Consider the following 22102-nt stretch of genomic DNA (forward strand, 5'->3'; position numbering starts at 1 on the left):
CCTGGTCAATGGCTGTCTCGTTACCAATAGGTCACGGGTTCAATCCTCGCTTACCCTTGTGACCATTTGGAAATGTTCTTTCCCCAGCGAGGTATCAACTCCCATATTGCTCCTGATGAGCCGCCTGACACCCTCCACCATCACCGTGCGAGTGAATGAGACAGAATTGTAAAGACTCTTTATACAGGCACCGTTTTTATATGAAAACCACCGCCAAAAGTGTAGAATTGACTGCATCATTTAAATATTCAGAAAGTTTCACAAGTGCAGAGTCTAAAAATAACCAATAAGTTAGGAGAGGAGGGCCGCTGTTGTTTAACACAAAAAGTTCTGTTTTGTGACTTTTTCTTCGGCCTCATGATGTAAAACGAAAAAAAAAAAGACTGATTGACTGACATGTCATCCCAAAGCTAACTTTGCTGAAATGTCAAAAGGTGAGAAGATTTTTTTTTTAACTTACTTTATAATGTAATAAAACATCTTATAATTCAAAAATATAGATTTCAATAAAGTGGTTACCAGATCTCAGTAGCTGCTGATTCTCATCTGGTTGAGGCTATCAGTTTCGTGAGCCGCTAGTTAGCATAGCACAACCGCTTAATTCCTCACAACCATCCAAGATGGAAGATCATCATCATCTCTCATAATGTGCTCACTTTTGCCAGTCACATGGAAAAAAAATGCAACTGAACAAATATAGATGAATAAAACAGAGGTATTGTCAATTTTTATGTGATATGTTGAAGATTGTAGATGTGTCTCAGCTTGAAGTATTTCTAAATACGTCAGTTGTCCTGACTGAGCAATGAATTCATCTCTCTGCAAAGAGAGAAAGATGAAAAAAGTCTAACTTTCCACTGTGCCTCCAGTGAACTGGACTGAGTGATACTGAAAGACAGTTGTGACTAAGTAAGATATCTCTGCTTCTGCGTCACTAATTTTTAACTTTTTAAAATCCAAAATGTGAACATGACAGGGATTGGAAATGGAACATTGTGCTTAATGTGATTTTGGGTGGAATGAACTTCTTCTTCGAAGAGTTGCAGTGGACGCGTGTCAAGTTCTGTTTTAGTTTCACAGAGTGAAAAAAAACTACAAAAAAACCCAACTAAATTTAAAAGACAGGGAAGTTAAAAAAACAAGTTCACCCAAGGCTGGTTTAACTTTCCATCCACCATTTCCTGTGACCAGAGATGTAACCACACCTTTAGTGAGATTTCAGTTCAGAATTAATGAAATGCCCTGCTGTGTTGCTAAAAATTGATTCTGAATCAATATTAAATAATATAACAAAATGGGCTGATCATGATGTTGATATTCTATAACTTTTATGAAGAAGAATTTTGTTTCAAAAACACTGAGGTAAATTCCATCCATGCATCCTTTTTCTGCTGCTTATCCTGTTAAGAGTCGCGGGGGGGGGGCTGCCTCACTCCCACACTCCAAGTATCCTTGAGCAAGACACCAAGCCTCTAATTGCTCTTGATGGCCCTGCGACGGTGTGGTGACCCGTCTAGGGTGAACCCCACCTCTTGCCCAATGTCAGCTGGGACAGGCGACACCCCCGCCCCCACCCCTCACACACACACACACACACACACACACACATGGAGCCAGACTGCTTTCCTCTGGAGATTACTCTTTATTTAAGAAATTTGTTTAGTACTTTCAACGATGACATCATGATTATTGAGCTTCAGAAGGAAAAGACAAAGAACTGAGGAAGAGAAAAAGCTTGCAAGGGAACGCGAAAAAGACAAAAACGATCGTGACCCTCTGTGAGTTTCGTAACACTGGCCCTTCTTATGTTTAGACAAGTTCACCTTCATCATGCGTATGAGAAGTAATAAAAATTACTACTGAGAGTTTCCAACACTTTGTAGTCTATGAAAATGCACTTTATAGTGGCAATAGAATTAAATTACTTGGCTATAACATTGATTGATTTCACAGCTTTGTATTGATTATAAAATAATGACATCTATAATGTTTGGATCAGATATAAGCCTTTCTCAATGAGACAGGACTTTATTGTGGTTTTCATCATTTCATGTCAATCAAGAGATGAAGCATATCAGCCAAATATACCTCTCTATATAATTTTTGGTATATGGCAGGTTCATTTAAGTACCATTGTGATGAAGTACAACTCCTCCATGTCATTTAAAAGGAATCATTTATTTTCTCGTTTGAGAGGCAGAGCGCCATGCTTATTTTTTCACAGGGCAACCTAACATTTTATAAATCTACTCTTTATGACCAACCTGTGAAGGTTTTCCCCGCATTTCCCCATCCCTGATTGTCACATCACAACTGTTTTACATAATATCCTGCACAAAAGCATTAGACGTGGTGTTACCGCCATTTCCCAGAACTCTAAGCATTTGGTGTTCATTAATAGTGTATAACTGTGCGTGCGTGTGTGTGTGTGTGTGTGTGTGTTTTTCAGGGTTTTTGGCAATAAAGGTGAAACACTGAAGAACAAAAAATCACTTTAGCAAAGGGAGTAAAGCATCCTTACCAAAGTGTATAAGACTACGTTGTAGTATTTGAAGTGATGGATTAGCATGTTATGAAGGTCATTTCAGAGAACACTCACGGTGGGACAGTCAGTACAGACAATGCCACTTTAATCAACAGAGAGATGAACATAATGGACTATAAAAGCAAGAGGGACATGGCAGAAAACAGCAAGCGGATGCAAGGTCATGGAAGTGCACGCTAATAGAGGAGAAAATTCAATGAAATTAACATTCTACAGCAATCCTGTTTTCAAATCAAACGTAACGTTTGTGATCCAGAGGAGGATTTTAAGCCGAAAAGGCAACAGTGCTCCAAAAAAAAAAAAAAAAAAGTCGTGAAAAGAGATTCATAGTGCAATAAGGTAATAATGAACAAAATACAGATGTTTACAGGAGTACAAAGTATATCATACACATAGAAACTAGGCAGATTTCTCCAATTGGTTGGGACACGTTCATAATATATACACAAAACGAATGCCCTGACTTTACAGTTCTGTACAGTTTAGTGTGACTGTGCCGCTGTCCCTTTAACACCCACTTGACTAAACCTGTCACAGCTGCGAATGGAAAGTTAATACTTGCAAAATATGTGCTTTCTGAAAATGAAAAGAGGAAGAGGAACGTTTTTTTTTTTTTTTGGTCACTTACTAGACGTGGTTTGAGGAAGGCGGCTTTGTGACAAAAATAGACAAGCAAGACAGTAATGCTGGGAAAGTGAAAGAACTATGATAATGTTACTTGAAGCACGATTATATAGTCGTGAAACTCAACATGTATAGGAGACACCCATGTTCTGTTTGGTCTGTATCGTCTGGCTTTTAGTGTTCTGTTACTGTTGAGAATGCAGTGATTCCTAATCAAGAGTTGAATGATTTACTGGAACTGGATAACCGGAACAGATCATAGTAGCGGATGAAGGAAGGAGAGTGATGGGTGGATTACTGAGGGAGTCAACAATCTTTGTTCAGGTCATCCTTCGAGAGCAGACTCAGAGGTCAGCCATGTAGCATTTTCTGTTTTATATTATTAAGGTTTCAAACAAAAACCTGAAGAAGATGAAGAGGATCTGAGCAGGAAGTCCATATTGGGTGGCGCGCAAACACCAGTTTCTTTTGCATAGAAAGACGGCTGGTTGAGTCTAGTCTCAAAGTTGGCTGTGAGAGGTTCCGAGGTTTAAGACAAGCCACTAGGACTCTCCAACGATGACGCTCAGTGCATAACCCAAAAGGGTTGATGCTGCATCACAGATCGTATCAAATGTTGCCCACACTGGGCTGGATATTGATCTGTTTGCAACAAGCCCGATACCGGCTGCTCCCACTGCACACACCCACATATGTGCTCGTTTCTCAAACAGGTAAGCCCACATCATCTTAAAAAGCTAATTAGTTTCATCCTCATTGTGAGTAGACAAGAAGCTGCCTGTTTTTTGTTTTAATCACTTTCCTCATCTTTACGTTCAATGTAGCAAACACAATCACCGCAGCAGAAAGACGTAAAAGATCTTGTCAAAACAGTACCGGAGTTTAGAAACTTGGTCTTATGTACAATCTTTGGCAGTTGGCAATTTTTTGCTGGAGTCCTTTATTCATACTTAACCTGATCTGAACAAGGATGAATGGATTTTCAAAACTCAGATGACAAAAGTTCTGGAAGCTGCAGACGTAGGTGGCAAGCTTTCATTGTTTCTGTCAGTGTCTTTCCTTCGAAGAGTGTGTGTTTTTTTGTTTTGTTTTACGACAGAGAAAACTGGATATCCGGCGGAGGGTTGGTCTGTTACAGTATGATGTGCATTTATGACACAGGCTGATGTTGAATCTTGAGCGCAGCGGTCAAAACTCTGCGTATTCGTACAAAAACCTTGTGCAGTGTAAACTAAAGCAACCACACCTTCACTTACAAGCTGTGCAGCCACCTCTGATACATGGAGCTAGAAATACTGATCGACATAAATGTCTGTGGTTTGCAGATATGTGTGTTATTCTTGTGACTAAGTTTATGTCACGTTAGCTTTGCTGAACTTGCCTTAACAGAATTGACGAGATGGCAAGCGAAAACAAAATGGCTGCCTCTTGAATGCAGAAACTGATGACTCGATCAAGCTGCTGTCACTTCTGATGGAGGAACAAAAATGGCCCCCCCCCCCAAATTCTCTCAAAGAAAATGATTTCAACCATTTGAACACTACAAATTCCCAAAAGTCTGAATGGATGCTTGTATTAGTTATTAGTACACGACCCCGAATGTTCCAGCGTGTAAGTTTATACAATGTTACTAGGCAGGTTCTTTAAATCGTTTCATGATTTAGAGCTCTCTTGTTTCTGTCTATCATCCCTGTGAAGTGTGCGTATGAAGTCTGTATTGTATTGTGTGTGAGATTACAGCTGTAAGATATACTCTTGCCTCCAAAATAAAAGTCCTTTAAAAGGACAATAAAGCTGATCTCGATTAAGGTTCGCATAAACAAAACAAAAAAAAAAGAGAAGTTCTCTGACAATGTGAAGATCCACTGGAGCTGAACTACCGCTGGGACCACGAGCAAAACAAAATGCAGATGCTTCGGAACAGAAGTGTCTCTATCGTGTTTTCGATTTGAAAGCTCCAGATAAGTTAGCAGGAAAACGCAATGAGTCTGTTGACCTCTGCATTACTCGTGACCTTACATTCCTACATTGAAATTATGATTATAAAGCGATGAAAGAGTTTATCAAAGAGTCATAAAGCTGCTTATCAGCATCAGATAGAGGAAGTTATGGAGGGTTGACAGATACAAATAAGTTCCAGCCTGTCAAGTGCAAGATTTTTCTTGCAGTGTTTGAAATTAGCAGATAAAAGAATAACGAAGAAACTAGATAATATTTACTGTTTAGGCACACATGACAACACCAGGGCCTGTCAAGCATCTACATTCATTTTGCATAAAAACAAAGCCTAACAATTTTAGTCGGATGCTTGAAATCAGGCTTGTGGTTAACACAAGCTTAAGACATTTTAAAATCTGGTTCAACTGCGTAAAATACGTCAGCAACTACGACATTCGTGAAAGTGTGAAAATCAGATGCAAACAAGACTAAAGAGGCTTTCGCAGACATTAAACGTCATCGTGCCAAAAACAGAAAAAAAAAACAAACAAAAAAAATGCAACAAATGAAGTATTTAGTTGCGGTCAAGTTGTGTAAGTTTGTCTGCGGCATAAAGTTAGTGAACGGACACGGATCAGGCAGGACTCTCAAATCAAATGTCCCCCTGGCTTTGGGTTGAAGGAACCTATGAAGGGTTGGCCGACAAAAATAGATGTCAGGAACAAGGAGTAACAGTGCAACTAGCCCCCCAGGCTTAGGCTCCCGTCTGTCAGACTAACATGAGACCTAAAAAAAAAAAAAATTCCTATAGAACACTTTTGTTTTATAGAACATTTTGTGAATGTGGCCCAATGATCGGATGAGTGTAACGGTGTAACATACAACATATCCACTCCAGCCGTAGCGGGACACGTTCATCATTCCAAACGAGTTCTATATTGAATCAAATATTAGGAACTTTTCTCGGCGTAGCTCAGTCCAGGTGAGTAGCGCCACAAGTTAAGGCTTCCAAACCAAACGCGGAGAGAGAATTCGTATCGCCGCTGACTGTAATGCACCTGTCAGGGAACTGAATATGTCTTGTTGGTGTATGTTCTCTTTAACTGGAGCTCTTCTCTGGAGTTCTCAGTGTGATCCTGATCTTCCTCCCCTGTGCGACATCTGTCAGGAAATAAAGGAAAATGTTCAAAAAAGGTTTTTCCTCTTTTTTCTTTGTGAAGGTAGAACGAGTACACCAGAGCATGTGACTTTACACTTCTCGGATAGATTCATCCATTTTCTACCCCTTATATGGACGCTTACTGTCTGTGTCGGAGTCTCTTTCGGAGTCCGTCTCCACAGACAGTCTCTTCCTCTTGCAGCTCTGGTTGTTCTCCTGTCCTGGCGCACCCCCCTCCTCTTCCTGCTCCTCCGAGCTGCTTCCTGGCTCAGCTGCTGACCATGATGACTGAGGCAGAGAAACCCATCAATGCTATTGTTACATTTTGTCACTGTTTTCATTACCTTGTGTTTTGTGGCGTGTTTTTCACTTTGAAGGAATGTTGAAATGTTCGTGCTGTCTCCGAATTGCTGTTTTGCATCTTACCTGACCATTGGTTGATAAGGATTCTTGCTTTTGCAGAGCAGAATTCAGAGTCTCCAGCACTACTACTGTTACAGAAAGATAGCATAAGCAAGCGTGAGTCACCATATCATTGTAAATATAAGGAATACAATAAACACATGTACATATGAGTCCTCAGTCCTCACCTGGACGCAATGATGACGTGAGGACAGAAATCTTCTTCCCATTCTCCTCCTCTTTGATATCCTGCTGGAACAGACCATTATACCTGAGTTGTTATAAATCCACCTAAAATCTTCCTTCCCCTCACTCCCATGTCACTGTCTTTAAAATACAAAAGCAAAAATGCACAGGGCTTCTGTTACCTTGTAGTTTTGATAATTGGAGGTGGGGTCTTCGTCTTGTTGGACTGACAGTGCTGAGCACGCTGAAGGAGACACGGCAGGTGATGGCAATGATACCGGCAAGTTTTCGGACGCATTTATCTTTGCATCCTCGTCACTGCTTTTCTCCGGTCCCTCTCTGTCTTCTAAGGCCCAGGGCGAATCACTTCTTGGCACTTGGACAGATTTGGACTTTCCTCTATCGGACAGGTCCAGAGGCCCCTCGTACAGCTCTCTAGGCCCTTCACCAGAGGCTGTCTCAACCTTGGATGCTGGCATTTCCTTTTTCTCCTGGGGCTTTGTTTGACTCTTTATAGGCTCTGAAAAATTACTCAGCCTCAATACCAAAGTTGATTCTTTCGCAGGTGGTTGAGGGCTGCTCTGCTTATGCCAAGGCGATCCAAAAACGTGCCTCCGAGGATCGGAATGGTTGGCGGGCTGGGTAGTTTGTATGAGGTTTGGAAAGCGTGGTAGACTTGTTTTTGGGGAAGGTTGTATCAATACGTTCGCACCTGTAGCAACCACTGAAACCCAGTCAGAGGATTCAGATAGCGTCCAGGGCAGGGTACCAGGGCTGCCCTTGATTGGCTGTGGTCGGCAGGGGACAGGGGAGTTGAGCACATGTCTAACGGGATTCTCATCACCACTGTTTGAAGAAGAGGAATTCTTCAGCTGGAGAGCTTGAGGAGCGATAGAAGGTCGCTGGTCCGATCCATCTATACTTTTAGGTCTAAAAATTGAGAGACACAAGCCACACAGAAAAGGAGATGTTAACTAACGATGTTTGTAAAAGTTATCAGGCTCACTTTATCTTGTGAAGAGGCTCGCAGCATGACACAGAAAGAGCTTCATATCAAACAAACACACACACTTGCAAAATATATACTGTATATAGAATGCAAAATAAATTTAATACAATTTTCAAAATCCTAAGAGAGGTTATCTTAAGGCCCTTTCCATACAGACCCACTCTACATGGACTCATATACATTACGTCTGTAACGTACATGAGTCCATGCGTGGCACTATGCGTGGCACTATGCGTCTATAATAAAAAAAAGCCTGTTTTGTCTTCTTTTTTTTATTTGGAGAATATTTCATTTAAATTTCATTCACTAAATCTACTTGATTGGCCTATACCACGACATACTGCCTCACCTCCTCTCTCCGGTGTAGGATGCAATGTGCTCTGTCTTCCAGGACGTCTGAGAAAGAGGCTTGCAGGGAAGCAAAAGAACACAGCAAAGTTATTAGTCTTCAAATTGCTGAATTAACATCACAGTAACAGTAGTTTTGGTGGAAAAAAATGTATTCCCTAACTCTCTATGCAATGAGAAGACTGATATGTTACAACCCAGTCATAGTCTATTGTTAACATGAGTCAACCCACATCGACTGTTGACTCGGACTGGGCAGCAAAGCTTGTGCCCGCTCAGGACACTGATACATTAATGACAGATGCCTCCTAGTGGTCAAAGTAATTATGGCCACAGGAAAGTAAGCACACCAATCACGGTCTGATAAGCACTGGACTTAAGAAATGATTAATGACTCTAAAAAATATCATCTTCCATAAATTTTCACAAACCTTCTAATGAAACCGAAACAGTAATCTTTACGAAAGCCTAACCAAAATATTTGCTTGCTGAATCCTAAAGACCGTAAAGAAACTTTATTACTTTATTAAGAAACTTTTTTTTTTTTGCTTTGTAAAAGGAGCACAAAGAAACATTCTGATGTGTCGTATAAAAAGGAGCAGAGTAAACCAAACTATTTAAAAATGTACTTCACCTAAATAATACCTGACATAAACTTTTTTTTTTTTTTAACCTTTCAAGTGATAGTGTTTCTCCCTCCTGTGCAGCCAACAATAGCTACAACAACAGAACAACAGCAGAAGTCCCCAAAAATGTCAGTTTACAACCACTCCTACGCTCGGAAATCCACAAAGTCTTTGATTTGAGGTAAAAATAAATGATCACTTCCAGTCCAGTACTTATTCACCGAGCGTAATCAGCCGGCACATTCAGTTGAACCAAGTTGCTTGCAGTTGTTTCAGGTATCGCTGAACCACGAGTATTAGAATTTGTTTTTAGCTCAGTGTAGACCAGCGTTACTGAGCATACAGCTGGATATAGAAAAGACATAGATCATACCGAACAATGTCCTTGAGAGTTTGTAGAGCGACATTTTCAGGTAGTTTTGCTGGTGTTAGTCAGTCAATCTCGATACACGTGGCTAGCCCTTGAGCTAAAAAAGATGTGTTGGCTGTTTTATTAACTTTAGATGGCAATATACTGACTCTTTACCTCTGTTTCCGCAATGCATGCTAAGCTAAGCTAAGTGCCTCCAGCTTCATATTTGATAAACAAACATTTAACTGGCATGGATCGTCTCATCCAGGTCTTGAGAAGTAAGTAACAAGGACATCTCTTATTTATTCGTTTGCGTTGTTCACTAAAAAGAAATATTTATGTAAACGTCACTTGGGGTTATTAAGGAAAATGAAACTGTGCAGTCAAGGGTTTTATTTTTCTCTTATTTGTAAGAAATGTCTTTTTTGCTGATATTGGAACTTACAAAGTAGCCTCTGCTTGTTCCTCTCAGTGGTCTGTGTTCAGATGGAGTTTCTGTTCAGTTAAATAGAAACAGATATGACAACAGGAACAAGATAACTGACAAATTAATGATTGTGAATTTCCCCTTTGTCCACCTCACCTTCAGTCCTTTGGTCTGCCTCAATTTTCACTGCAACATCACCACCTGCTGGTTGGTTTGGAGCCCTGCAAGTTGCTGTTGAGGTGAGAGCTACTGGTCTTGAAGGAGGTGAGAGGTCAGGGGAGTGGTTTTGTTTGACCTCTGTGGTGGTGGTGGTGCTGTTGTTGTATGAATGATCACTGTCACACACAAATGCGTACACGCACATTACCCATCATCCTCCTCTAACACAGCTTTCCTCTGCTCAAACACTTAGTAGCCTACTCACACAAGTGCCGCTCTCAGACTCGCGACCTCATCTCTCAGTCTCCTGTTGTCCTTTTTCAGGTTGGTCGACTCTGCCGCTATAACGTAAAGGAGTCATCATCAGGACATGGTTTAAAGACAACAGCGGGCAAAGAAGAGACCAGGGTTGAACTTAAAGGTGGTTCTTCTCTGTGGCGATGCAGCAGGACTCATAAGAAGATGGATAACAGATGGCTGGATCACTGATTAAAAAGACGCCTACCCAGGAGAGTGATGTGCTGGAGGGTCTGCATCTGTGAGACTTCAAACTCCTGCTGTCTTCTCTTGGCCACCTCCTGAGTTACTGTACATCTGTCACATAGCCCTGCCCTCAGCCTGCACACGTAATCACAAAAAAACCCTTACAACAAGACAGGCTTGAAAAATAATATTCCTGTTGTGATTATCTTGACCTACGAGGATCCTTCTGCCTCCCTCAGTGATTGTTTCACATCATTGTCTTTCTAGCTGTGCACTCATAGATATTCTGATGGTGAACTAAACATGGACTATTGCATACAGCACCTGTTTTCAAGTGTTTTGATGTTCTCTGTGAGTATCCTCTGCTGTTCTTTCATCTGCTGGTTTCTCGTGAACAGCTCTTCCATTCGCTTCGTATCACTGTTTGATTGCAAAATAAGCATGTGAAAATCAAATCCAGAAATACACAGTCGAGGCAACAATGGCCAAAACTTGAACTGAAGGAGACACTCACCAGCCCTTTTTGTTGGACAACTCTTGGACCTTCAATTGCCATGCTTGAAAATAAAAACAAAATATGGTATGACACTGTTTTTTCTCTTTTATGTTCGTTTAATGTTAATTTCCACTTACCTTCAATCTCTCGTTCGTGGACCTCCCTCAGTCGAAGGAGAAGCTCATTGAAACAGTCCATTCCTATGGTGATCACCTTTAAACTTGACGAAGAGTCTGGGGGAACGACAAGAGAAGACATTTCCTTGGAGATCAACAGTTATTGGAAGGTGTTGTCCTACAGCCCTGTACCTTATGGGTTCCAAAACTTGTTCAAGTCAGAGGCGGGAAGTTAAAGTTCAAAAATAGCAAATTGTTAACAGTAGTTTGAAATATTTGTAAAGAAAAGCAAGAAGAGGGTGACACGGTGGTGCAGTGGTCAGCACTGTTGCCTCACAGCAAAAAGGTTCCGTGTTCGAGTCCCGGCTCCGGCACGGGATCTTTCTGTGTGGAGTCTGCATGTTCTCCCTGTTCCTGTGTGGGTTCTCTCTGGTACTCCAGCTTCCTCCCACAGTCCAAAGACATCAAGAGGGGACGAGGCTGATTGATACTCTAAATTGACCGTAGGTGTGTGTGAATGTTTGTCCGTCTGTATCTGTTGGCCCAGGGTGAACCCCACCTCTCGCCTGAAAGCCGCTGGGATAGGCTCCAGCCCCCCCCCCCCCGTGACCCTTAATAGGATAAGTGCAAGAAGAAAAAATGATGGGAAAACAAGTTGAGCTGTTTCTTTTCTTGACTTTCACTTTGGATGGGAATGGACATACTCATGATGAAAGGCCGGTTGGATCTTTACGTGTCCCAAGATCGACAGAGGACGAAACTTTGACTAGGATACCATGAGCTTGAATAGGCTGCAAAATGGGAGGAAATAGACCAAAAAAATACACAAAAATAAAATAATAAATGTGCTCTGAATTTTTTCCAGACTCTTCCTGCTTTTGCTTTTTAGCCAATAGTATCAGGGCTCTCTCCGGGTCTATTGGCTCAAAAAGTGCTTCGTCCCTATTAAATACCCACAAAAAGATGTAATTAGCTTCCAAAGATGTTTTCCATTCCTGTATTTTTTTTTTTTTTTTTAGACTCCAAGATGCAGAAAGAGCCAGCCATGTATATTTAGCTTGAATCTAATCGTGACTGACTGCTAAATTGTCTCAAAAATCTATTTACAAACTCTCAAGTGCATCATCCGGTATAAAGAAGATACGGATAGTGCCGGATGATGCACTTGAGAGTTTGTTAAGAGTAGTTAACTTCAGGCTAAATATACATTGCTGGTGCTTTCTGTATTCTGAAGTCAGAAAGAAGCGATGCAAAGGGGAACTGTCTTTGTGAGCTGAAGACACCTGTTTGTGAATACTTGTAAAAACACTTTAAAGTTTGAAATATAACTTTAAATAGAAATTAAACCTGCTGCGGCAAACTGTTGATTCTTCATTGCAAACTTGGTGACAGAAAAATCCAATTTTCTGTATCAGGCTATGGGGATGCTGCCAACAATGCCAAATTGATGAACATACTATCCATTAGTGTCTGGTTTTAACTGCCAGATTAAAGCACATGCTTTGACAAAAGTATCATAAACAGAGATTTTATGGCTCCTATTTGCTATCTTGTATCCTCTCGACATGTTCTAGTCAGAACCAGTTTCCAACGGGCATATCTCAGGAAATGAACACACCCCTAGTTCCCTTAATCTTTACAGCGGGACAGTCAGCAATTTCTCACACTTCAAAGGTCAATATTCAATTTGTGGTTTAAAAGTGGCGCATGCATTTTCTCGACCACAACTTTTCCAACCCAGTTACACCTTGAATTCATGGATTTTAGTAAATGACAAAAATCTTAAGGTGTTAATTGAGGGTAAACAAGAGTGAGAACGTGCACATGTGTTATAGCCTGGGGACTTCTTCATAACTCTGAGGGTTGACAGTACGGCACATCTTGCTAGTTCTGCACTTCTACAAGCTGTTAACTCAAATGTGAGCAAATTTGGCTGTCATATTGAGGTTTATTGTCATGTGGCTAGACTGGTCCTGCAATGTCTGTTGGCAGTTTGTTGCACAGAGATAAACCTCCATTTTCATGGGAATCTCATGCCCTCAATTGAAAAATGAAGTCCTGAATGTTAGCAGTTGACTTGCACAGGTGTCACCTCTGGAAAACGTGGACATAGAATTCATGTCATTTATATGCTGCTCATCATTTATCTAGAACAGATGAGTAGTTATATAACAACTGCACCAGATCACTGTCATATATTGAGGGAACTTAAACAGCATCTAAAAAAGGTCTTGTCTGGCAGGGGTGATCAGAACAGCCACACACACACACACACACACACACACACACACACACACACACACACACACACACACACACACACACACACACACACACACACATCCTTGTACTTATATCTTTGTGAGTGTTTTCATTGATATAATACATTCCCTAGCCCCTCACCCTAACCCTAAACCATCTCAACTGACTGCCTGACCCTAACCTCGACCCTAAACATAACCTGAGCCTGATTCTAACCTTGACCCTAAAACCAAGTCTTGACCTTCAATCGGCCCTTTGAAGATGTGAGGACCGGCTAAAATGTCCTCACTCTGTTGGTTAAATACGTATTCTAGTCCTCAATGTGTAGCAAGTAGAAGAACACACACACACACACACACACACACACACACACACACACACACACACACACACACACTACTGCTGAGACTAGTGACAGATGCCTGGATGCCATATTATTCCTCATGTGTGGTATCAATCTTACAGTATATGAGTTGGGAAAGCAGTAGTGACCCCATTAATGATCGATCGAGATTTTTGCTATTCAAAGGTAGAAAAACAAATAAGAAATTAGATAATTAGGTAGCAAGAAAAATACTATCCTGGCAAAACTTTCTTGGCACCTTTTAAATCATAAATAGAACAAAGGAAGAATTCAGATCACGGAGCAGTTTTCTCTCTGGCCTCGGAGCTTCTGTAACGTCCAATGTTGACAGCTGAATTAGATTCAAATCATAGGATTCCTGTTCATTTTATTCTTTTTGATATGTTAGAGATGGACAAAAGGAAAAAAAAAAAACGTTTGGGTGAATAATGTGATAATACATTTGAATCATTTCTATGAAATGATCACTTGAGAGCACAAAAGCGAGCATTGAGTTTATTTTACATTTTGATCGGTGTGGATCACACACTCCCTCGACATGTCCTGATATGTCAGGGAAATGGCTGTTCACATCACCTCTGTGCAAGAAAAGACCTGTCTGCTTTTCTATCTCTACATCATTAATCACAAACACACACACGCACAAACACACACACACACACACACACACACACACACACACACACACACACACACACACACACTGTCACAACTGCTGAGACCTGTGACCCATGCCTGGATGCAAAATACCTGTAGAGAAATACATCCAGTGTAAACAAACTGTCTGCATACATTATAGCTTCTCCTTCCTTTCTTTTAACACCTCACATTCACCAGGGGGTTAAAGATCACACCTGAGAGGACGTTTTGGCATTCTGACCTAATTCGCCGTTGTCAGCAGATGCAGGCTAAAGTCATTGTCCTGAACTCGTGTGGAATTGCCACCAGTCAAGGACTCTTATCTCAACGCTCATTCTGTTCTATGACGAGCTCAGAGAATGACTTTAGAGCAAATAACGATAAATACGGACATTTTAAGATTGCGCACCACCCTGTAAAAACACTCCTACACACACACCAAAGCCAATAAATATATCTGTTGTTCTGAATATCAGCATCTGAACGCTTCATGCTTAAGTGTTTAGCAAGTTGCTCAATTAAAACTGCATGCACACACACACGCACGCACGCACGCACACACACACACACACACACACACACACACACACACACACACACACACACACAAAGGCCATGAAGGTGCCGGTGCCAGTCCACAAATAACACCGCCTACTCTGAAGGTGCTGGTGCCAGTCCACACAAAACACCACTTACTCTGCCCACCCGTTGGCCAATCTATGGCCTGTGGGCAGAAAGTCAACACTTAATCAATCGTTTAACTCACCTCATACGGCTGGGGACTCTCTTGGCCGATCACCCTTTATTCTCTCAGACTTCAGAGATGGACTGAGTGATACAGAACCAGGGGAAGAGAGGAAAACCAGGTGAGTGAGAACGCCCCACACCCTCCCTTCACTCATCTCTCCACCCCAGAAAACCGGTTGGAGCGGTTGTTCCCTTAAGGAACACAAACATTGAGGCCCGGGCAAGTTCTCCCTTGATATTCCTGTTCTGCTGAAATCTCACATAACTGGCTAAACCAGCCCCATACAGCCTGTGGGGATAGAGGGACAAAAAGCGATTGGGAAACAGCAGCAGTCCGATGCAGAGCCAGAGAGGAGTGTAGTTCACTCCAATTTATCATTGACTGACCATTTTTAGCCCACAATCCAAAATACATGTGAAATATTCATTATAAAAAGTTGGACAGATCGTGGAACCAAGATGAACCCAAAACCGACCATAAAGTAAGTGTGTGTATCAAGTGAGCTCTTTTGTAGGTTCAATGGCAAACATCAAACAATAGAACTAACATGCATGTCACTTCTGAAACTGGATATTATGCAGAATAGACACACACACACACACACACACACACACACACACACACACACACACACACACACACACGCACACACACACACACACACAAAAAGCATTTCCTGATACCTGAACCAGATTCCTCATGGCCGGCCTGACTGGGCATCTTCATTGTCATCATATTTGTCTCGATTTTCCTCTACCGCTCCCAACTGCAGGACGCAGGTACCAGAAACATATTTACCAACATTAGCAGAGACCATAAAAACACACACCGGTTATCTATGAGCAATCGGATTTTTTCAACATCAGCGTAGCAAGTGAGAAATGAACAATTTTTGGACGCTCATAGCGAACCATGGCGTGTCACGTTGATAGATATTATCAATACACTTTCTCACTGGGTCAGGGCGAGGCCCCAAATTGATCCTGCTGAGGGCCCCCTAATGTATAAGATAGGCTCTGCTAGTCAGGACAGTTCAAAGTATGTTGTGTATAACATTCACACTCACAGTCACACCTACAGTCAATTTAGAGTACCAATCAGCCTCGTCCTCTCTTGATGTCTTTGGACTGTGGGAGGAAGCTGGAGTACCAGAGAGAACCCACGCAGGCACGGGGAGAACATGCAGACTCACACAGGAAGATCCCGTGCTGGAGCCAGGACTCGAACCCGGAACCTTCTTGCTGTGAGGCGACAGTGCTGGCCACTGCACCACCGTGCCGCTTTATATTATTACCTTCTACACATTTTTATTTGCTCAGTATATGAAACGTTTTTATCAGCTCAAACTCCATCGCTATTGTTTCAGCTACCATTGTTGAAAGTCAGGCTTTACTTGTCTGGCTGTAAAACAGGTGATTTATTGCTGTGATTCAAAACTTTTTACAAAAAAACACAAGATTTAGAGAAAACCAATGGATTCAACTATTTCATCCACATTATTATATCTTTCCTCGTGCCCTGGTCATGCTTTATACTTGCTGTATTTCACAGTATAGCGAATGAAAGCAGTATAAATATGCACGAAATGTTAATAGTCTGTCATATTTTGATATAAGATGGAAAATGCGCAATATGTCATGTTGGGGAGGTGACGTACGAGGACCCAGATGCAGAAAACTGAGATGAGGGGAGAAGCATCCAACTCAAAAAAGTGAACCAAAATAAATGAAAAGAACTTTGGGAGCAAGATGGATGAGCAAAGTGGAAAGAGAAGAGTGAAATGAAGACCTGACAAAGAACCGATTGACAACTGAACTAAGGGGCCGTCCAAATGGTGACTGGTTTAGGGACATCCACACATCTCGTCCACACAGAACTGGCATTTGGGAGGCCTGAGTGTGGGCCCCAGACTGAACAAATCTGAAGACACAAGTTATGCATTTCCATGTTTACAATCCATACACATCTTTAGTGGGATGATGGCCACACAGATAATTGACTTGTTTTACGTTCAAGCTCCATGTCTTCTTCTCTGTTTTGGTGCATTTCTAGGGCAGCGTTACAGCACCACTTAAAGGCCAGGAATATATACTACAGCGTTTTCAGTGGTTGTGTGGAAACAAATTTCTTGATATGACGCTGAGTTTACGGAAAACATTTTTATTACAAGCTCATTTTTATCTCAGTGTAGAGAAGGCCTAAAAATACACGCTCTGACACAAATAATGCACAACAAGAAACAGGTGGAAGCACAAGGGCAGGGAAGGAGCTGATTGGTCAAGAAACACCAAGCGCAAGGTTGTAACTGACGAGGACTGATTAACCGACTCGACACAGGTGATTACCTGACAAAGCCGAAAAACATTTTCACCTCACATAGTGAACCTATCTGCTTTTGAACATTTCTGCAGGTCCTTTTCAACACTCAGGATTTCATATTTGAAGAGAGTAATTCAGTTGGTCAGCCCCTGACATGTTTCTAGGCCGGCTCGATACTTGTTCAGCGTAAACAGGGTTTTTTTTGTTTGTTTTATCTGTGTATTATTACAATATATTTTTTCTTTTATATTGGATTTATTTTTACTCCGGAATACTTTTTCGTCATGCCCCATTTTGTGACTGAAGGACTTACACTGTGCTGAGGAGTTAGGTGTTAGGCTGGTACTCTAATCCCATTGTAAATGCCGAAACATGCCGGGCTCTCTTTGTCTTGTAAGTGGCTGGAATGTTCCGCGGGTATCTCAAGAATGATCTAATGGCTCTGGCACTGACTGCGTCGTTCCATTCATAGCAGGTATAGGCAGCTTGTGGCACCTGCGTCTCTGTGCTCCTAGTTCTATTTATTGCAGAAAACTTGTCTGAAAAAAACAACAACAACAACAACCCAGTACGAAGAGTTCTCAGTGCCAGTAAAGTGAAAAAGGACCTGAGTCAGTTTCTAGTGGCTGGAGAGAAAATACTTAATTACAAGGAGCAAAAAAGTTAATTGTTTCGAAAGATAGGCACAAGTGGTGGGGCAGAGCATACAGCAGGAGAAGGAGATCCAGACCCCAGACGGGAGGGTACGCAGCTAGAAAAAAAAACAGGTAAAGCTTCCATATTCGTTATCCAATGTCCGGCCACAGTGAGATCCAGTGTTTTTCAGAATGGTTACATATTTAGTTTAACTGATATTTAATTGATACTATACTGCATTATGGAGACCCCAAAGGAATGAAAGAATGGGCAGTTATTAGAAGATAAATATAAGTTCCATACTGTAACTTCAGATTCTACGAGTGCTGGGTTTGCCCTCTTCGACTATTACAAGAGGGTTTATCCCTTCCTCTGCTCATGAAATACTGACCGAGCTAATCCACACCACATTGACCCCACCTCAGGGTCCTTTCACACCTTCCTCATTTTGTCTTGACTTTCTGACTTTGCAGTTTGATCTAACTTAAGTGACTGGTGTGAAATTTCACTTTAACCTAAGTCTAACCAGCATCAGCCCAAACAATCAGACCATGGTCCTCCTGGAAAGTCAAGACATGGTCCATGTCCAAGTGAACCTCAGTCCAGTTTGCTACAGGTGAGAACAAGACCCGATACAGGAAGGGATGAAATAGTTCCTGATGAAAATGCTGGTAGGAGACAAGTTTATGCAATATAAAAGGAAATCAATCATTCATAATACACTACAATTTTCTGTATCAGTGTGATTGACTGTAATTTCTCCCAGCGTTCTTTTTTGGTCAAAGACAAAAGGTATGTCATTTATTTACAAATATGACATACGTCAGAAATGTGATCGCATACGGGTGATGTGCTCTGAGCATGAGAAGGAGTACTTGTGATTTCTTATCGAAAACTACTTAGGTAGCTTAGAAGAAACTGGTGTGTGGATTGCAAATACGTCCTAAAGTATGGCGTGTTGTCCTTTGGGTCAAATGACAGATGTAATGTGCTCATTGCAAACATGGAGTGAAATATTCATGTGATTCAAACAAAGCTAATGCAAGGACACAAATATACACTAACTCGGGTTTATTCATGTTGGGTGCCATAAATGACTTGAATAGAAATTTGCTTGAAGTTGTGTTGTGAAATTTTAGGAGCCTGCAGGTCACCCTGATGCCTCCGAGACCCTTTGAGTCAGATAATGGAGGACAAGTGGATCGTTGCTTCTAAAACACACTCTGGTGTTTTTGCACCAAATTTGAAAAGTTTAACCAAAACAGAATAATCAGAGATAGCAGCAGATTTCAGGATGTTTGGGTTTTGGCACCAGTGAGCACTACATTATGTCGACAAAACAAGTTGAGGTTTGCTGCTGGCTCAAATGTTTCTGTAATTCCTGATTTAGAGTCGAAGGGGGCGGGGTTCACCCTGGACAGGTCGCCAGTGCACTGCAGGGCCAACACATAGAGACAGACAACCATTCACACTCACAGTCACACCTACGGTCAATTTAGAGTATCAATCAGCCTCGTCCTCTCTTGATGTCTTTGGACTGTGGGAGGAAGCTGGAGAACCAGAGAGAACCCACGCAGGAACAGGGAGAACATGGAAACATACAGAAAGATCCCGTGCCCGAGCTGGGACTCAAACCCGGAACCTTCTTGCTGTGTTAACCACTGCACCACCATGCCGCCCTGCTTCTGTAGTGGTTAAACATTATATGTTGTCAGAGATGCGAGCTACTGTGTGGGGACAACTAACCTTGGCATTCACCAGTAGTTGTGAGCGATTAGCTCCTACGGTTCACGACCACATCAACTCGGTCGGCAAAATTCAGGCATCACACAGATAAAACTACCACAGATTAAAACTTTAAACATGTACATTCTTAGCTAAAACATACTTAAATGTATGTATATAATGGTAGTAGTACTGCAACAGCTTTTGATAATCTTGACGAGATTACTCATGGACTCGCACAGGGCAAATATACATATACATATACATATACACTATTGCCTCAATTATATACCATCACTGTTCTGACATTGACAAATGAAAAATGATGGTAGAAATAGTATTCATGGCTGAGCTGTAATGGTTTGCATGTATTACAAATAGTGATTTGCCATATAGGGATTGCAACTATGTATTCAGAATAAGGTGCTGGTGTATTGTTACAAAGCAGTGGTTCCCAAATTTTCTTCCAAGTCCTATGGGTGCTGAAACATTTGCGTGCCATTCACAGATAGCACCGCAAGCTACCACCGCTAACCTTAAAGTAGCACTAAGCGTTGTTGCCTGACGTCACATCCGTTGGCGTTCAAGCAGATCAAGCTCGCCCCTCACCCCGAGTTTCTATAAATGTCATGAATGCGCATCCACATGGAAAGTGGATCTGTGGTGCGCTAACGTCGCTAAGATGAGTCAGCAAACGCCAACTGTTCGGTGACTAAATTTATATTCTAAGTCTTTCTAGAATATCTTTACAATATTAGGTTATGAGTTACAGTTGATACATATAGCTCAAGGAATAAATTTGGAAATTAATGACTTCTCACTGGCACGAGGACCCAAGTGAGCAGCGTATGCATATACAACAACCACTCTTCAGGTTTACCTACCTATCAGGTAAAAACTTAACCAACTGTACATGGGATAGGAGGCCCTTCTGCCGGCGGAGGTTTTGCCACCTCTGAAACGATTCCTCAATGTAAATGCGGGTTTGCTCCTTCTCAATCTCTTTTCCTCACTAAATATTCATCTAAGCGTCTTTTCTTTGGTCGTGCCTCAGCCATTTCCCAAAGTGTAACAAAGAGTTGTTAGATGCCGTCCAGCTATCTAGCAGCTTGCTACTATGTTACTCAATCCACTCTGCTTATTCCCCAATTTAGGCATGCGGAACATGGTTTGTGTGCACATCCTGTGCACTCAGTCTTTGTGTGCCGTTAGTGAACCCTGTGTTGTCTCCAGAGACCAGACTTTTTCTTAGTCTATCCAGGGGCCAGGCAGCTAGCAGATCAAGGGGAGATAGCTATAATTTGAGACAAAAATAAAATGGCGCTGAAACCATGCAGCAAGGCTTAGTGCACCTTTAATGCTATTTCCGGAAGCACTGACAGAGCAGATGGTTTCGACAGTCGTGCGCTGTCCTCAGTTGATGTCCTGTGCTTAATGCTGATCCCGTGAATGTAGTGGCTACTGAAGGATCCTATTTTCTAGTTATAGATTTGTGCAAATCCCCACCTGTGTCTCTACCATGCCTCTGATTGGTCAGTATTTGGTGCCTTTAGACGAGTGAAGATGAATGAAGGTCTGGGCCAATCAGAAGAAGACAAGGAACCGATCCTTGCAGATAACAGAAAGAACAACAAACATCATTGCTTTACTTTCGTTTTTTTGATAGAGGATTTTAAGAGGGGGCTGCAAGGTGGTGCAGTGGTCAGCGCTGTCGCCTCACAACAAGAAGGTTCGGGGTTCGAGTCCTGGCTCGGGCACGGGATCTTTCTGTGTGGAGTCTGCATGTTCTTCCTGTTCCTGTGTGGGTTCTCTCTGGTACTCCAGCTTCCTCCCACAGTCCAAAGACATCAAGAGAGGACGAGGCTGATTGATACTCTAAATTGACTGTAGGTGTGACTGTGAGTGTGAATGGTTGTCTGTCTCTATGTGTTGGTCCTGTGATGGACTGGTGACCTGTCCAGGGTGAACCCTGCCTCTCGCCCGTAGCTGCTGGGATAGGCTCCAGCCCCCCGTGACCCTTAACAGGAATGAGCGCAAGACAATGGATTGATGGATGGATGGATTTTGAGAGGTCACTACAGATCTCTTGCTGTGCCTACATCCAGGGTACAAGTAGCCCAGTTTTGGAATAAACCTATTATGAATAGGGATTAGAAAAATACATTTTCTATTTTGAGGCAGCAGCAGCTTTCTAAAAAAATTCTATCTAATTTATAATTTATATTCTATCTTCCAAGGAAGGAAGTTGAAGTGGACTGAATTCCCTCATTCACTAATGTAATGTCTTTTTCATCCACAAGAGGGACCAGTTAAACCTTGAAGCTGGGAAAGGACCAAGACAGGTTTAATGAAAACAAAGTATCTGTGCTGCCTCCCAGTTTGTGACAACGCCACTGCAGCCATGGTAGTGATGAGCTGAGGGAGGTTGAGTGGAGGGTGTGTGGGGGGGACCCCGGGGTGAAAGGTCAAGTCTGCAATTTATCGCTGTCCAGCTTTCCTCTTTGCAGGGGCTCCGTCCTCCTTCACTTACCTCTCAGTG

General features: G+C 41.9%; 1 protein-coding gene and 1 long non-coding RNA gene across 3 annotated transcripts; one reads left to right on the forward strand and one right to left on the reverse strand.

Moving 5' to 3' along the window:
- Positions 1-1664: 1664 nt before the first annotated feature.
- Positions 1665-14992, reverse strand: rbbp8nl (RBBP8 N-terminal like). 2 transcript variants are annotated; one of them, XM_086213997.1, is made up of 14 exons: positions 12218-12368; positions 10892-10987; positions 10773-10815; positions 10583-10678; positions 10281-10393; positions 10041-10116; positions 9773-9951; positions 9635-9684; positions 8213-8271; positions 7037-7784; positions 6857-6920; positions 6693-6757; positions 6410-6554; positions 1665-6268 (listed from the first exon to the last, which is right to left on the reverse strand). In XM_086213997.1, exons 1-14 carry the CDS (start codon positions 12243-12245, stop codon positions 6207-6209), a joined length of 1824 nt encoding a protein of 607 aa, XP_086070123.1. In that variant the 5' UTR covers positions 12246-12368; the 3' UTR covers positions 1665-6206. The 2 variants fall into 2 exon arrangements, with proteins under 2 accessions (XP_086070123.1, XP_086070124.1); XM_086213998.1 differs by lacking the exon at positions 12218-12368 and adding an exon at positions 14902-14992 and having other exon boundaries at positions 1666-6268.
- Positions 3298-10800, forward strand: LOC147256081 (uncharacterized). Its single transcript, XR_015117885.1, has 3 exons — positions 3298-3882; positions 9779-9855; positions 10100-10800. It is a non-coding gene; the product is annotated as an uncharacterized LOC147256081 (long non-coding RNA).
- Positions 14993-22102: the final 7110 nt, after the last annotated feature.

This window comes from Aulostomus chinensis, chromosome 9 (assembly GCF_037954235.1).
Source record: "Aulostomus chinensis isolate RoL2024-O1b breed Wild chromosome 9, RoL_Achi_v1.0, whole genome shotgun sequence".
Classification (NCBI taxonomy): domain Eukaryota; kingdom Metazoa; phylum Chordata; class Actinopteri; order Syngnathiformes; family Aulostomidae; genus Aulostomus; species Aulostomus chinensis.

Coding starts and splice junctions, on each gene's coding strand:
- rbbp8nl (XM_086213997.1), bottom strand. CDS start 12,245: ATGAAGAATCAACAGTTTGCCGCAGCAG. Junction 6,758..6,856: donor CACGTCATCATTGCGTCCAG/GTGAGGACTGAG, acceptor TTTCTGTAACAG/TAGTAGTGCTGGAGACTCTG. Junction 6,269..6,409: donor AAGAGACTCCGACACAGACA/GTAAGCGTCCAT, acceptor ATTTCCTGACAG/ATGTCGCACAGGGGAGGAAG.